General features: G+C 40.2%; 1 protein-coding gene across 1 annotated transcript in view; it reads right to left on the bottom strand.

Moving 5' to 3' along the window:
* The window catches only part of ROS1 (ROS proto-oncogene 1, receptor tyrosine kinase), a 75,271-nt gene that overhangs the window by 28,279 nt on the left and 29,363 nt on the right, over window positions 1–17,629 (bottom strand). The window contains exons 22-31 of the mRNA XM_086461272.1: window positions 16,609–16,871; window positions 15,676–15,739; window positions 14,833–15,035; window positions 13,892–14,103; window positions 13,098–13,384; window positions 11,988–12,164; window positions 9,336–9,553; window positions 8,543–8,684; window positions 1,645–1,877; window positions 45–221 (exon numbers count right to left, since the gene is read on the bottom strand). Of these exons, the coding sequence (XP_086317398.1) occupies window positions 45–221; window positions 1,645–1,877; window positions 8,543–8,684; window positions 9,336–9,553; window positions 11,988–12,164; window positions 13,098–13,384; window positions 13,892–14,103; window positions 14,833–15,035; window positions 15,676–15,739; window positions 16,609–16,871 (1,976 nt within the window). The remainder of the gene's footprint in view (window positions 1–44; window positions 222–1,644; window positions 1,878–8,542; window positions 8,685–9,335; window positions 9,554–11,987; window positions 12,165–13,097; window positions 13,385–13,891; window positions 14,104–14,832; window positions 15,036–15,675; window positions 15,740–16,608; window positions 16,872–17,629) is intronic.

The raw sequence follows: 17,629 nt of genomic DNA, 5'->3' as shown, positions 1-17,629 counted from the left end.
AAATTTTCTCTGATCTGGAAAAAAAAACGAAGGGGAATTTTTACCTTACACAGCTCAAAGCAGAAGCTGGTTTCATTGACATGCAGAGGAGCTCTCCATTCTAGCTGGAAACTGGTATTTCTGGGAACTATGTTGACTGGTGCAGGTGGAGTCTCAAAAGTTTTTGCAATAACAGGGACACTTTCAGAAAACCAGTTCTCATCAGGATGAAAAGCAAGAACCTAGTAAGGAAACAGATGAACTGTACAGTACCAGACCAGAGGGAACAGTGGCTTTAGCAACATTAAGTGTTTGGAAGACTAGCTGTTTTCAAACAAGACAATATTCAGACAATATAGATATAGGTGTTGAAAGATTTTAAGCCTCACAGCTGCAGCATTACACATCTTCAGGCTGGAAGTTCATGGCCTAGAGTCCCCTTCATCAGAGATGCTTCTTCATTTCTCTTTTCATCTTTTCTGCCTGAATCTGGCAGCAGGGGTGGCAGAGGGGCTAATGTGTCTACCCCTTTGTTCTCATCATCCATAGCCCAGTGTAATTACACAAGCCACCAAAGTTTTCACACGATTCTGACGTGGGTGTCCACGTGAACTGCAGCAGCTGATGGATGGATATCCCATTCTGCTGCTTCCGCTAGCTGTCCTGGGGCTGGCCTATTATTATATTTCCTATTTCTATAAATTTCTTGTTTCAATATAGTGGCTGAAAAATCCAGGTCTTCCTCTGTCTGTGACTTGCCTGAACAGTGGAAGAAACTACTTCTATTGCACTGACAGCACCATATTTCAACAAAATCCAAAATCATAAGGTTTGCAACCACTCTTCAATATTCTTGTCTACAGAAATTTTCTTCAAAGGCCACCGAATAGCCAAGTCCCTACTTGCATTTTGAAGTCATTGTTAGTCTTTTGTATTTGTTAAGGGTCCACGCTGAGTCATTGTTCTTGTCATGAACTTTGCATGCGTATTTTATAATGTACTTTTATTTAAAATGTGACTGCCGCAGGACAGAATCAGTCATCTTCTATATCGCTGTGGATATAGCAGATACTTTTTGGGTTGTTGTATTAAGAATTTTTTTTTTTTTGCTAAATGAAATGTTATTTATTAAGGGAAAAACAGCAATTGACAAAATGGCTGAGTCTGCTCTTGATATAATATAGAGAGGCTTCCCCTTTATAAAAGTTTCAGATATGTTGCTTTCCTGAGAAAAGCCTTTATCTTTTGGTTATGGCCCATCTGCACTCACATAACCCTGTTTTTTGAATTTCACCTAGTCCTTCACAAGCAGGTCAGTTCCAGGCATCTTCCTTTGAGAACAGAGGATACCCATCATTTGACCCTCTCTTAGCATGTTGCATCAAGTATCAGGGCAATAACAGCAGGATCGAAGCAGAAACTTCTATTCACTCTTGAGACTTGTGATGTGCTCCCCAAATAGAAAATATTTCAGTTCTAAGAATTTAATCTGAACAACCCATGTAGGAATAAACCATGATGTTCAATTTTCCTTAAGACTAAAGGACTGAGAAATCTGCCAAGTTTTGAAATCGTATTTTCCAAACACACGTACAGCTTTACAGAAGAGCAGTCTAAAAATTTGCAGGCTAGTGAACAAACAGGTAAAACTGCTTGTAATTATACCTTGAATAAAATGTTTGTTCCGGATGGGAGTCCACTGACAGACCAGGCAAGAGTCCCATTTGGAAATTCACTTTTTCTCAAGGGTGTTGCTGGGACAGGAGGTAATAAATTGACAGAGATTTGATAGCGGATGGATTCTAGAGGTCCATTTGGCTTCAGAGGTTCACTCCAAGATATGTTGATGGTGGTGTCAGACAAAACCACTATCTTAATGGAATCAACTGCCTCTGGTACTGAAACAGTAAAAGAAAAATTAATCTCTTTCTAGGTACAGATATCACTAGAGGGTTTTTTGTTTGTTTGTTTTATTTTCAGAGAAGTCAAGAAATGTTACTGAGGAAAAAAAAAAGGTTATAAGCATATGAATATGATCCATTTAGAGGACTGACACTCCACATGTAACACTCATGTTCTTGTATACTCAGTCAGCTGCAGACAAGTTCAAAATAATTTGAGGGGCATTTTTAGTATCTCCTTGGCTATCCTACCATGTAAGCAGACAAAAAACCCCAGCTGCTGTCCTATACCTCTATATTTATACTCATATACTGCAGAGAGTCCAGCAGAGGCCTACGAAGATGATTAGGGTCTGGAACATCTCTCCTACGAGGAGAGGCTGAGAAATCTGGGGCTCTTTAGCCTGCAGAAGAGAAGACTGAGAGGGGACCTTATCAACACTTACAAATATCTAAAGGACAGGTGTCAAGAGGGTGGGGCCAGGCTCTTCTCAGTGGTGCCCAGTGACAGGACAAGGGACAACGGGCACAAACTGGAGCACAGGAAGTTCCACTTGAACATGAGGAGGAACTTCTTTACTCTGAGGGTGACAAAGCACTGGAACAGACTGCCCAGGGAGGTGGTGGAGTCTCTTTCCCTGAAGATATTCAAAACCTGCCTGGACGCATTCCTGTGTGACCTGCTCTAGGCGAACCTGCTTTGGCAGAGGAGTTGGACTAGATGATCTCCAGAGGTCCCTTCCAACTCCTACCGTTCTGTGATTCTGTGCTTCCGTGATTCTGTGATATCACTAAATTCCTGATTTCTCTTGTTTTCTTAATCAGGGTCTCAGATGTGAGTTTAATATGATGCTTACCTGGTTACACATTAAAAAATGTACACACGCCATATTCCAATTGGAAAGTCTTTTCTTGAACAGAAAAGTATGAAGGAAGAAAACCCAAAACCAAGCACTGTTTGTCATTATTTACAATTTTGCTCAAAAATACATGGTCTGGCTGAGCTATGTAAACAAGAAACTGGGTTGCTGGTCTGATGTCCATGCCAGCTGGTAACTCACTAATTGTTCTAGAAAAATCAATCTTTCCTTTGAAGCTTTGAGATCACAAACTTTGAAATGGTATATGGCACACTCTAACTCTGCATTAAAAACTCTTTTTTCATATTGAACTGTCCAGATAGGTAAAAAGTTAAAAGTCATTGCACTATCTATGTTCTCAACATATCAGACTGATGGGTACATATGTTATAATTTATGCCCTAGTAGCAAGACTGCAGATTATTGAAATGTGCAGAAGCTAGACTAATAAGGAAGACAAATTTCTCATTTCACTAGGTAAACTATATGTGGAGTAAGAGTGACACTCTGTGGCGAGAGCAATGCATTAATTTTTACAAGTTTTCTTCCTTCACTCCCTCTATCTTGCTATTTGTTGGAAAGTACAGATTAATCCAAGCTTTCTTCATTTCATTACAGAATTGAGGGAAAGACATAGGGAATTGACACGACTTTAGAGGTGTGAAATAGTGTGCACACTTCAAGAGGCTCTAGCAGCATCTAATTACAATTTAAACTAGCAGTTACATTCATGAAATTGAGAACATAAGTGCCAGGACATTCTGTTTACAGCTGGTTGGAAATTTTTCAACAAATTTTGAAAAGCACTGAATGTTGATACAAATACGTATCAAAAATGCTCAGGGTCTGGGAGCTGGTGTGGTTTTTTTGCTTGGGTTTCTTTTTTTGCTTTAGGACTTTAGATTCTCATGGGGTTTTGCCCGAACTAGAGAAGCCTGTTCTGAGTTTCATGTTTCATTCTAACTTGAGACTGAAAAATTCCATTTCAGTGGAGCAACTCAGTCTCCCATTTCATATGCTACTTTTGTGTTTCACCACTGAAAGGGTGTACATTGCTGCAGGAGAGCTCAGTTTACCACACAAAGAAGCAATCGTGTGAATTTTTGCCACATTCCAATAGTATTCAATCTTATTCAATCAGTGTATCGTACAAGTTTTACAGTACAGATGTGGATTCCCATGCAAAGAATTGAAATCTACTGATCATAGGCCAGGTTTTCTTAATTTTTGCCACAGACTCCTTAGGAATATAAAATTCAAAGATCCACACAGGATGACAGCCTATTTGCTTGATGCTGCCGATGCTAAAAGATTTGAATGTTAAGAGAAAAAAAAATCAGCATGGTTGGAAAAGGACTTCCAAAGACTAGAATTTCTGAATCCTAAAAGGAGAGGGGCAGTGTGCCTGCACCTCTTGTCCCACTTTCATTTGACACTGTCCCACACGACATCCTCGTGTCTAAATTGCAGAGACATGCATTTGACAAATGGGCCACTCAGTGGATAAGGAACTGGCTGGACAGCTGCACACACAGTGTTGTGGTCAACGGCTTGATGTCCAAGTGAAGACCAGTGCCAAGTGGTGTGGTGTTCCTCAGCAGATGGTATTGGACCGATGTTACTTAACATCTTTGTGGGTGACATGGACAGTGGGATTGAGTGCACCCTCAGCAAGTTTGCTGATGACACCAAGCTGTGTGGTGCAGGCAACACGCTGGAGGGAAGGGAGGCCATCCAGAGGGACCTTGACAGGATGGAGAGGTGGGCCCATGCAAAACTCCAAGTGCAAGTTCCTGCACCCAGGTCGGGGCGATCCCAAGCACAAGTACAGGCTGGGCAATGAACAGATCGAGAGCAGCCCTGCAGAGAAGGACTTGGGGGTGTTAGTGGATGAAAAACTGAACATGAGCCTGAAATGTGTGCTCACAGCCCAGAAAGCCAATCGCATCCTGGGCTGCATCAAAAGAAGTGTGTCCAACAGGCCAAGGGAGGCGATTCTGCCCCTCTACTCCGCTCTCGCAAGACCCCATCTGCAGTACTGCGTTCAGCTCTGGGGATCTCAGTGTATGAAAGACATGGACTTGATTGAGAGGGTCCAGAGAAGGGACACAAAGATGATCTTGGGGCTAGAGCACCTCTCCTATGAGGACAGGCTGAGAGAATAGGGGTTGTTCAGCCTGGAGAAGAGGAGGGTCCAGGGAGACCTTATAGTGGCCTTCCAGTGCTTAAAGGGGGCGTACAAGAAAGCTGGAGAGGGACTTTTCACAAGGGCATGTAGAGATAGGACAAAGGGTCACAGCTTTAAACTGAAAGAGGGTAGACTTAGATTAGATGTAAGAAAGAAGTTCAGAAGAGCAAGCAAGTGCTCTCATTGTAGTTTTCCACTTTTTCAAGTGAGTCCAGCAGCAGCACTCCAACGATGAGAAAATAATCTGAGGAGCAGCGCAGAAGCAACTCCTCATGAAGACAGATACAAGTGTGCACGTGCACACATACACATGTAAAACAAGTGCTAAGTAAGGTACTTCTATTGAGTTTGGCTGCAAGGCAAGACAACACATACAAAGGCATTGCATATTCAGACGATCCTTTTCTTTCTGAGAGATGACAAGAGCTTCAGGGAAACTGGGATGGTAGCTGCCCTGCACCTGCAAACAGGCAGAGTGAAGCAGGGAGTGAGCAGAAGCATCTTCCTGCCCTAATTAAGGTATTTCCAACCTCAGGAGGCATCTAGCTCAGATTAGTAGTATTCTCAAAGAATAAGGACACCTTGAACTCAGGTTGCCTACGAATCTCAGTTGCCCTTGAGGGATTTGAGGAAAGCTTCTGGGCCATGTTGTCTTCAAGGACAGTTGGGAGACATGGGTCTGCATTAAAGTGCAGCAGAGCTGAGTTTTCTCCCTATGAGGCCACAAGGTTCATCAAGTATGACAAGATGAGCAGAGGTCTGAAGCCACAAACAAAACCAGCATTGCTGGTTTCTATTTAGCTAGAGAACTAAGGCAGCACCAGATCTATGTTCTGCAATGGAAACTCCAGAACGGGGTGGAGAGGATAACTACAAAGTTAAAGGGTGGAAGATGAATGCAAGAGCAGAAGACACAGTAAGAAATACACCAGTGATCAGGCAAGCCTTAGCTTGCTATGGTCAGCTGGATAATCAGTGTGTGCTGAGTTGAGTTATAGTTCCCCTGTAGCGTAATGGGCTACACACCAACAGCAGAACTGTTACAGAAGTCCCCCATTTCTTGTTCCAGAAAATGTGCCCTAAATAAGTGTGTTTAACATGACTGAGTTCTCTAAGAGACCACAGAAGAGATGGACAGTCCTTTGGAGTATAACAGTAGAAAGGGAAATTTGCAAAATCACACACTCAAAGCAGGAAGTGGAGGAGGTGTTAACCTAGACACGTCTCTTGGGCTACATCATCAGGTAATATAGCACACATATCTATTATGTGAGATGAAAACTGGCTTTATAAAAGAGACATGCTACAGAAGTACAGACCAAGCTCTCAAATAATAAAGAATCAGCTTGAAAAACAAGCTATATAGAATTTAGATGCTCTTGATCATGCTTTCTTTCTCTTTTCTTTCATTTCTCTTTCATTTTTTCAAAAGCAACTTTGTATTCAAGAGAAAACCTTTAAAATAAAATACACCTTTCACTTGCACTGCATCTTGTCTCTTACAGACAGCGCTATGTGCAGGTTTTCCCCAAACGCAGCCTTGGCTTGTCACTTTGTGAATGCTTCCTGCTTTTCCAGAAAGTTAGTTGTGCTCCTATTATCCTTTTCTAGGCGCCAGCTACCTGCTCCCTTAAACCCTGTTACAAGCTTTTGTCGCTGTGCTCTTCCATTGCATCAGCAGGTCACATCTCATCACAGAGTATAGAGGTAGCTCTGCTTAAACACAATCACATTTGGCTGCCTTGCTGTATTGGGTTAACACGGCAAGGTTTTGGAAGCTGGGGGGCTACAGGGGCGGTTTCTGTGAGAAGCTGCTAGAAGCTTCCCCTATTTCCAATGCCAGCCAGCTCCAAGATGGACCCACTGCTGGCCAAGGCTGAGCCCACCAGTGCCAGTGGTAGCGCCTCCGGGATAACGCATTTAAGTAGTGGGGAAAAAACCTGTGCAACTGCAGCTGGAGAGAGCAGTAAGAATAGGTGAGAGAAACAACTCTGCAGACACCAAGGCCAGTGAAGAAGGAGGGGGAGGTGATGCTCCAGGCACCGAAGCAGAGATTCCCCTGAAGCCCGTGGTGAGGCAGGTTGTCCCCCTGTGAAGCCCATGGAGGTTAATGGTAGAGCAGATACCCACCTCCAGCCCATGGAGGACCCTACACCAGAGTGGGTGGATGTCCAAAGGAGGCTGTGACCTTGTGGAGACCCTGCACTGGAACAGGCTCCTGGCGGGACCTGTGGACCCATGGAGAGAGAAGCCCACTCTGGAGCAGGTTTGCTGGCAGGACTTGTGACCCCGTGGGGACCCGTGTTGGAGCAGTTGGTTCCTGAAGGACTGCACCCCATGGGAGGGACCCACACTGGAGCAGTTCAAGAACTACAGCCTGTGGAAAAGACTCACATTGAAGAAGGTCATGGAGGACCATCTCCCGTGAGAGGGACCCCATGCTGGAGCAGGTGAAGAGTGTGAGGAGTCCTCCCCTGGGGAGGAAGGAGCGGAAGAGGCACGTGTGATAAACTGACCTCAACCCACACTCCCTGTCCGCCTGTGCTGCTCAGGGGGAGGAGGTAGAGGTAGTGGGAGTAAAGTCGAGCCTGGAAAGAAGGGAGGGGTGGAGGAAAGTTGTTTTAAGATTAGGTTTTATTTCTCATTATCCTACTATGATTTGACTGGTAACAAATTAAACTAACTTCCCCAAGTGGAGTTTCTTTTGCCCATGCCAGTAACTGGTGAGTGATCTCTCCCTGTCTATATCCTGACCCACAAGCCTTTTGTTGTATGTTCTCTCTCCTGTCCAGCTGAGGACAAGGAGTGATAGAACAGCTTTGGTGGACATCTGGTGTCCAGCCAGGGTTAACCCACCACACTTGCCATCATATCTGGGCCTCTTGCCTTCACTCATACCTCTTTCAGCCATTCAGTCCACTGAAGTTTCCTAGCTTCCCTCTGCCATAATTAGAGAAGTTTACTGATGTATTTATTTTTTTATTTATTATAGGTAAACCCTAACCAGTCCACCTGTTGCCCTGAATGACACAGTCAACATTCAAGTTCAAAGCACTACTCCCAGCTTTCTTCTTCTAGAGTGAAAGTAGAGCAGGGCACATCAAAATGTCCCAACTGAAAATGTGCTATTGGCATTCAGGCCAAGAGAAGTAAAAATTAAGTGTTGTCTTTTCAGCCTCGGTCACAATAAATCAAATCTTCTTTACCTTAAGAAACAGTAATTATGAGAATAACGTCAAGTCAAGGGAAAAAAAATCTTAATGTTGAAGGAATACATTACACACATATTTAAACATATGTAACCACATATGCATTCAAACACAACTCATTAAAAATGTGGTCCAAAGCAGAAACTGGAACTGTTTAGCCCCTTTTAACCATAGTTTATGTTTCCTCAGGAAGCCAATGAGCAAAAGCATTAAAGAATACATACACATCTTATGAATCTTACAGATTCATCAAGTCTGTTTGCCAAAACCTTGTGAAGATCTGCACAGGTTACATTTTAAACAGAAAATTTCTCTGCTTTCTGATTTGCAACCCAAACTTACACATACCTTCCTTTAACTGAGGTGAGAATTCTGTTCAAAATCAGAATAGAATGTGAAACAAACCTCCATATAGAGTTGTGCCAATTGTCTCTTTTCCCATAGGCAGCACTTCCTCATCTGAATAGTAGTTTTTCACTGCAATTTGTATGACATAACTTGAAAATGGCTGTAGGTTATCTATGATGGCTATAGGACCCTGAAATTCCTGTAATTCAAAATCAGATCATAAACACGTATTCTTAGAAAAGAGAGTTGTATGTCACACCAATCATCTGTCAATTAAATGAGTGTTAAAAAATAATACAGAAACGCTTTCATACTCTAATAAACTTTAGTGTTTAAAAAAGAATGTTAAAATGATAGCTTTGGTAATAGGTCACTGTAGAAAATACATACCAAAAAACAAGTCGAGATGTAATTAGCACGACTACAGTATCACATTATTCAGTGGCTGGTACTTAGATAGGAAATGGCAAAGTCAAAAAAAATGTAACAGAAGAAAAAATTACAAAGGCAAGTACGAATACCACAAAACCCACAAAGGCAAGCCATATGGTTGCTGGACAGTCTCAAGAGTTATTTAAACAGATTAATACCAACCACAACTGCTCTTTTTACAAGTAGAAACTGAAGACCTGTTTCAACAGGATTTTAATAAAGGTATGTTAAAAAGTAGAGAAGTACTTGCACAAAGGAAAGCTAAGGAATCTACCACTTAGATACCAAACAGAAAGGGGAATTACTGTTGGGGATGTAGAAGTGGAAAAGCTCCCTGATACAAAGTTACAGAATGGTTTCTCAAATAATATCATATTCCCTGTTTATATCGTGCATTTTTTTTCCAAAATAGCCATACCAATGTTTTTTGCTGTAGAGGAGACAAACAGCAGCTTGAATTTCTGCGGTTGTTAGTCACTTGTCCGAGAAATACCAGATATGTCAGCGTAGGCTGCGATACGCCGGGGCATAGCTGCTGTGGTGTGACAGATGGCAAGCTTAATGTAAAACTGGTGTTCGTTCTATCAAGGATAGTAGGTTTCTCAGTGTCTGGCAGTAGAATCAGACATCTTTTATCTAGGAAAGATATCAACAAATTAAAAAAAAAAAATTACTCCTTGACCAATCCAAACTTGCATGTGATTCTACCACCGTTCTTATGAGAAAGCATAACCACAAGGTATTCTCTTTGCTTTCACAAACAGAAACAGAAAAGAATCCCACCTGAATGTACTTTATTTAATTTAATGGACACAACAACAGCAGTCATCAAAGAAAAGTCTCATTTATCTTTGATAAGATATGTATTTAATAAAGGTACAGATTTACTAAAGAATTGAGGTCCTTCTTTAAGTACCTAGACACCTTGGAAATCCAGATTGTTGCTGCTGTGTATCAGATATGCAGAATAGAGAGTACATTTCTCTAGCAATTAAATGTCATCTCTCTTTTCTTCCAAACAGCTTTTCATGTGTAAATTTCATAGTAACAACAGGGAAAGGGGCGAGAAATTTTGGAAGGAGTAAAGGAGACTATAGGGAGAAAACAATAGAAAACTCTTCTCTGACAGTAAACAAAAAGTAACAAAAGAAAACCCCCTCATCACTTGACCTACTTTTAAAAACAAATTAAAAATATATTAAGTAGACCTGCTGCCAAGAAGGAAAAGATTAAGGTGCATGCAAGGGGAAGATGGTACAAGGACAAATGTTTGCCCTTAGGCCAGAACAAATGACCTCATTGTCAAGACCTTTTCGCCCTAAATGAGCAATGCTGCCACTCCTACCAAAGTCAGGTTCATGCATAAAAGGGAAAGAGAATCAAAAAGTCTGTTCAACAGAAATAAATGTAAGGTTGAATCTTTGTCAATTTTGTAGTTACATAGAGTAGTAAAACCCCCACGGGAAAAGTCCCAGATGGAATAAAGAATTGAGTCGTTTTCAGAGTTAAAGTTTCTGTCAGGCAGTTCCATAGAAATGTGTTTACCCTGACAAGAAAATCCTTCACTACATATTCAGTCCCCTTCCTCCTAATCCTGAAGAGAAATCATTCTCTCACAGAAACTGTGACAGGACAGTAATTTTCACTGAGCACTTCTGATGTGTTAAATGATCAACTGACATCACATCTCTGGATGACAATTAAATAGGTTAGAATGAAAGGAAACTCTAGCAGTACTCCTTGCTCACATCAGTAAAGCAACAAAAAGCATGTCAGTCAACCCAGATGGTCTTTGCAAACATCACTTTTTCACGTATACACCATTTGCTTTCAGTACTGAGACGGAGAAGAAAATATTTTTTTCTTATTTTACTATGTTCATTTACTTTTGTCTTAAACACGTGAATAATTCTGTGCACTGCCCCCCCCCCCCCCCGTGCCCTCTCACCCCAAATGCCATGGCTGTGTATTCCTCCAACTGTATTTGCAGCAGTTAACATAAACAAGATTTCTGTGGGATCTCTGGGTAGAAATAATCCCTTTGGACTGAAATTCGGTTCTTCCATTTCTGCACCAGCTGAGCCTGGGGCCTTTGCAGGAAACCCTGTCCCTGGGGATAGGGATTGGTACATTCTGTACCAGGGCCAAACCAGGCTCCTGCACCAATGCCAAGCCTGCACAGACCTCACGGGAACAAACTTGCCCAAAGTGCTGGTAAGAATAGCCTCCGCACTGGTCAGAGCAGCTGCAGCCAAGAGTAAATCTACTGGCTGCCCAAGACAATGTGAAATTCTTTAATTTCAAAGAAGTCCATTCTGTTAAAATATTCTCTTGTGTATTTGTCAGATTTTTATACAAAACTGAAGTTAAAGAATTATTTTTATTATTTTCATCATGCTGGTAGCTGTTCTAAACTTCCACATTTACAAAGATAATCCCTATAGCTACCATGAATCCTAACCTTCTATTAAAACTAATTTTTTTTTTCTTTCATTATCTTTCTACAATGGTTTACTTAAAATATTAGGAGTTCTAAGTGAAGCCTGGGTCTACTATAATGTAAGCTGCAATTGCCTCTCAGCTACTTCCTTATAAAACATTTTAATAAGCAGAGTTCCTATCTCTTTGTCTTTGGAAGGGCAGATTTTTTTTTCAGCTTTGCATACTTGTGAACAAAACCAGAAATCTGTATCACAACAAGAACCGTTATCAAACTCTTTCTACAAAAGTTTGTGGACACATTTGGTCTTTTTCTGTGCTTTAATGTGCATCACATTTTCTAAATCTCCAGGTTTGACACAACTTTGAAAATTGGCATGGTTTGGTGTTAACATCCTGGGCCTTTGAAACACAGGCAGTATTCATCATCATGATCTTCCTTGTGACCCAACACAAGGCCAGTCCTTATATTCATCCTTTTAAAAATGTGCATACTGAATTGTTTCCCTCTAGAAGGTGCCTGAATCTATAAAGCATATTTTACATAAATACACATAGCCTGACCTGCAACTCAAACACATGCTCTGAAATAAATTTTTTACGTTTACAAAACAACCCAAATCCCCTCTACCTGGATATAATTGCGCTGCTGAGCTGTAGGCTAAGATTTTCAGCTCATCATTTGTTCTTTTCTGAAGAAAATGTCTTGTGCTTTCTTTATCTGTTAGCCAAATTTCAGTGTATTCCTTTGTTTCAGTGCTCCAGTATATAAATTTCTTATCTACAGTCAAGCTGCCAATTTTCTTACCTGTAGGAAAACAGTGTATAGTTAAGCTTCAGAATAAACCTTGAGCAGACAGTTTTACAAGAGCAGATGGGTGCTTGTATTCACAGTGAGTCAATATGGGTGAGTATCTTGGTCATACCATATCTTCAAAGACCTACCCTGGAAAAGAGATTCCTGGTATTTTGCAATAGGTCTCATGAAGCTGAGACGCTTTGTTATTTTAAATCGTCAATTTGAAGGCTTTTTGTTATCCATAATTATGAGAACCGCAATTCAATTAACAAACACCAGAAATAAAATCCAAGAGCAAGAGCTGTCTGTAGAAACTTTCATAATTTTTCCAAGGTGAAAACCACAGTGCTCTGCCATCTCCCAGGAACAATTAAGACAACTCCTCTGGTAACAGAACAGCTTTACCAACACTCCTCCAAAATCGAGCTGAAAACTGAGCAACGACAATGAGTGTCATCGTTACAAGAAGTGCAACAAGGATAAGTTGTCATACAAGACTCCACCTGCATGAAATACCCTCCCCGCATGTTGAAGTCTGCAATAAGGCAGGCATAACTTAAGGCGGTATTGTAACTTTTCACTGAGATAAACTGTAATGGGTGTATCTAATATGAAACCCTAACAAAATAATGTGTTAATACTATAAGTGAAATCTACTGACAAGTAGCATTTGAGGCTGTAGTGTCTCCGTTTGATTTACTTCTTGCTGAAATACAGACTTCCAGCAGCAAATATCCTCACACTGCTTTTTCTCCTAGTTTGTGTCAACAGGGTACACAACTGGAAACAGAGAACACAAACATCTTGTCCATCTTGCCTATAGATGAATCTATTTTATAAAGAAAGTGCTTCATGAATGCTATTTTGCTGAAATGAACATTGATTGATGTATGAGACAGCAGGAATCACAAACTACCTGGAAACACAACAGAGCATTCAGACCTTGAAAACTTGGTATTTTGGCAATTCTCCAGCAGTGGCAACCATCCACATCTGAGGCCCATATTTCATCTCTTCGTCTGATAAAGAGCAACTGGGGATTCTTGGAGTCAGACACATCTATAGTCATAGGGCTTCCTAGCTCTGCTTCTGCCACGTTACAGGTGCAGTAGTTCCTCATCTGTTCTTCTGCCGATATATATCCCAAAATGTGGTGCACAGTGTTATTCAGAAGATCATAATGAAACATGCGGCTGCCATAATCAAGCTCTTCCATCCAGTACAAGCGGCTATTAAATAAAATGCATTGCTTACAGCAGAAAAACTTTAATCTGAGAAATTTGTCCTAAATGCAGTCCTGTAAGTGGGTACAGTCACAAACCTCCCAAACATTTAAAACAAGGTAACTACAGCAGCACACTTGCAGAGTGATTCCAGGTGTTTAAAGGGTATTTTTGAATGGAAGTTGACAATAACTGACTATTCTGGATAAAATAGTTACTGTAAAAAATTGTCTGGTGCTGACTTTCACTTGCATCACTTAACTAGAAGAACCTATCAGTATTTAAGTATCATTTGCAATCTTTACTCAAACACAGACAAGTTTTTGAAATTAGATACGTCCAAGCTCAATTGGCAGTATGAAAGTAGAACTACATCCAGAAATTTCTGCGGTTTACACAATTCAGAAGACTCATGTACTATAAAAAGTCCTTTAGAGTCTTTAATAGTTGATGACTCCACGAAAATCATGTTTAAAATATGCTTTCAAAAGTTATTACTAATATATATCTTACCTTAAGAAAGGATATGACAACAGAGATGATACAGTTGAATTACTTTTACCCAGCTGTATGTTCAAGGCTTTTAGAGATTTTATCTTGAGCTCAAGATCAATAACAAATATTTGTGTTTCATTCCATGGTGTTTTCAGGGCAACAAAGAGATGTCTTGCAATCCAGTCAGCTGTGATGGCTGTGGCATTGTGAAGATACGCATCTTTGAAAAGCTAAGAAAAAAATTAAAACTTGAATAAAACTGCTTAAGAGCAGAATTTTCCCATCTGATGCTAGGACATTATGGAATTAGATTTGTTTCCAAAATGATTTCTATATGTCAAGTAGAAGTCAGAACATAAAGAGGTGCCATGTAACAAAGATTCCAATAGTTTTATGTAAATGAAAACTATTCTTTTACAAATCTCAATTATTGCTTCCTTGTTGCTTCTATATTATTGAAATTAGAATTAAATCAAGTTAAATTACATTTGATAGAAAAAATAAATTTATTGTATTGAATAGTGAGCATTTTAAATTAAATGTCTGTTGAAATACTGTATCAACAAAGCAGATATCAATAAAGTCATACATGTTTAATATGACAACTTTACCAGTGGCATACTTTGGCCTATTGTAATAGTTATTGATGACAAAAAATATGAAGTCCAAATTTTATTGCATTATACATATTTTTATCATAGTGCTAGGAAGGAAAATTATCCAGCTAATCTCTTTCATATTAGATCTCAGATGAACAGACCGTCTTTAAGACAATTGTGTCCAGTTCTATTTTCTGCCCTGTATTTTCCCATTAAATGTGCTTTGTTCATCATGTTGCCTTTTCTCTGTTTCAAATATGCAGGTTTGACTTCAAAAACATAATTGGCCCCAAAATAATGACAATAATGGGCACATATTTTCCTAGATTCTCTGAAGTGAGAGAATGAACAAAGGAATACCTGAAACTTTGAAGTAGTCTGTATGTTCAGAAGAAAAAGAGAATCCTCTACGATATAGTACGCTTTGCCATCATTAGCAGTATAACAGATGTCCTTTACATTTGTCTTTGCTGAAAGTTCCCATATGGTATGATTATTGTCTATGTCAGTAAGAAATAACTTGTTGGCAGAAACAATTATAAGAGTTGGGACAGGGAAAAGATCTGGAAGGAAAAGGGCACAGCAGAATTTACAAAAGACATTCTAGAAAATAGCAGTCATTCATAAGGAAAGCAAGTACAAGATAAAAATAAATAATGGCCCTGCACAAATTGTATTTGGTAGTATGTCACAGCACATAAATAAAATATTGAGATGCCTTCTTGTCATCACATGCAAACATCTAAGATTTCTTTAATGGCATTGCGGATGTTTACCTAACAAATTTAAGCCTAGCAAGAACAGATCTGCTCACTTAATTATCTTTAACAGCCCAACTAAAATAGCCTATGGTTCCTCTCCTGGTTACCTTTCACAGTCCAATTAGAAATATTCTATGATCTCCAGCAGTATGCAGATTGTAGATCAAAACCTGCTGTCCCATACTACACTGGGGTTGCCTAAAAAAGTTAGTTCAACATAGTGTTGAGGAAAGGCTTGAAATCCTGAAATTTAATCTAATGATAAGGAATGTGTTAATCATTTCATGTCAGAAGCTGTAACTTGTCTGTAGTGTCTACTGTAGGGTAGAACAAATGTCACACGAAGTGTTAGAGGCTATTTATCAGATTACCAAATTCCTGCACTGTCAGTTTCACCAGCTCTTACACACAAACCATGAGATGGCATCTAAGTCATCCATACCTGATGAATTCCTCTCCGCTATATCAGACAAGGGTCCTGGGCCCTCAGAGGTGAAGGCTTGCACCTGTGGGACAGGAGATTGTTATATATGTTAGGTAACAGCATAAAATATTGTATTCAAGAGCCTGTGGTGTCCTAGTTAACGACAAAAACAGAACCATATCCCCTGGGTGCTCAGCTAGGAACATATGTGTGCTCTGTTTGACCTTAAGGCTGTGCTTGTCAGTTCAAAGGCTACATTCAGAGCTGGACCATGGCTATGAAGATAAATGAAGTAGTGGCCCAGAGTGTGACAATTCATGCTGAATCTATGAATTAGAGCTCAAAGGACACCAGACAGTCTTTTCTCCCTCCCCAGGCTGAAGCAATTCCTACTGTCGATTGACGTTGCAACCAACATGGTGTTCTCCCCCATCAGTACCTGGTCTATTACATGCTCTCATGCTTTTAACTTGTCTTTCAAGCACACGTTCTGTGTGTTCCAAACCTTTTATCGCAGTGAAAACATGACCTCTTGACAAGTTTTAATACGGAAGTCTCTTTTTATGGAAGCCATATGAGCCCTTACATATCTCCAGCAGGGGAACTTATCTTGATCTGTGGCTCTATTTTAATGGCCTGTCACCCTCCACAAGCTCAGTCAAATCTGTGTTTAACTTGCAGCTTTTAGCAGTGGCTTTGGGAGACCTCTAGAAAAGTTTCTTTTGGGCTTCACCAAACCTGTATAATATTGCAGCACTGTTTTCCACCTTATTTAGTGAATAATACAATATGTAGAAAGGTTAAGCCAGGTATCCAAGGGTGAGTCAGTGAGTCAGCAGTTCCACAAGCAGAAACCACAAGTTCTTGCCCGAAGCCCGATACCATCTCCTAGGCAAACACATCAGGCTGTACTGATAACATCTACGAGATAAGCTCAGTAATTTTTCATACCTGAAACCTTACTGTGAGGCTGGGAAGCACATCCCTGAGAGAAAAGAACATCAGGGTGGGTTTAACGTTGCTCGTGTTCCACTCTGTGAAAGTGTCAGCAGTGGCACTCTGACTCAATAATTGATAGTAAACCCTGAACTGTGTTAATATTCCGTTGTCACTTTCAGGTCTGTCCCACCTGAACTCCACAAGGACTTTCTCATCACCTTCATGTAGGTTATGTCGTAACACATATATTCTAGGGTTTGTAGGGGCTGAAGGAACTGTAATAAAAAAATTTAAAAAAAAAAAAAAAGACAAAACAAAACATAACCCCAAAACCAAAACCACAGAGCAAAGTACTCCTATTAAAACACAGACTCTCTTGTAATTAACTCTCCTAGTTTTGAGCTGGAGCTTTACAATCCTGACAGAGACAGACAGCAATTGGTGAGGTGTAAATTACAGAAGAATATCTGAGACTTCATGGTAATTCCTTTATGTTTTTCATTGGTGTGCAGGTATCTGATTTTAACTTGCTGAGCCAAAAAGAGCTGTATAAACAGAGATAAATGCACCCCTGCACTCAAATTGGAACATAACTATTCAACCAAGTCCTGTAGGTAACAATGGAGCTACAAGAATTTTCACAACATAGAGCATACTCTGTCCCCTCTCCTACCCACTTCAAAAGCTGCTGCAGCTTATAAGCTTTCTCAGTGCTGCAGTAACTCAGCACTACATTTTAGCTGACTTAACTCTGACCTGCGTGAGAGCAAAAATAAACACTGAAGCAAAAAGTAAAAAGTGCATAACATTTATTAAAAATCTAATAAGTGGTTAAGATATTACATGCAGCCTTTGATGGTCATTGTAATGGATCTCCATTTCTCTTTCTTGCTCATAGTCATAGGCACGTGGTGGATATATTGTCATGCGCTTTCTGTTCCAAATTCTATTACTGCAGTTGTGTGCATTCATGTGTGCAACAGATAATTGCCAAAGATACTCAGGAACATGTTCTTGCAGCTCTGCCTACAGT

The sequence above is a fragment of the Leptosomus discolor genome, chromosome 2, assembly GCF_034619465.1.
Source record: "Leptosomus discolor isolate bLepDis1 chromosome 2, bLepDis1.hap2, whole genome shotgun sequence".
Classification (NCBI taxonomy): Eukaryota; Metazoa; Chordata; class Aves; order Leptosomiformes; family Leptosomidae; genus Leptosomus; species Leptosomus discolor.
Note: the sequence above shows the minus strand (reverse complement) of the source record. Positions and strands in the feature narration are given on the sequence as shown.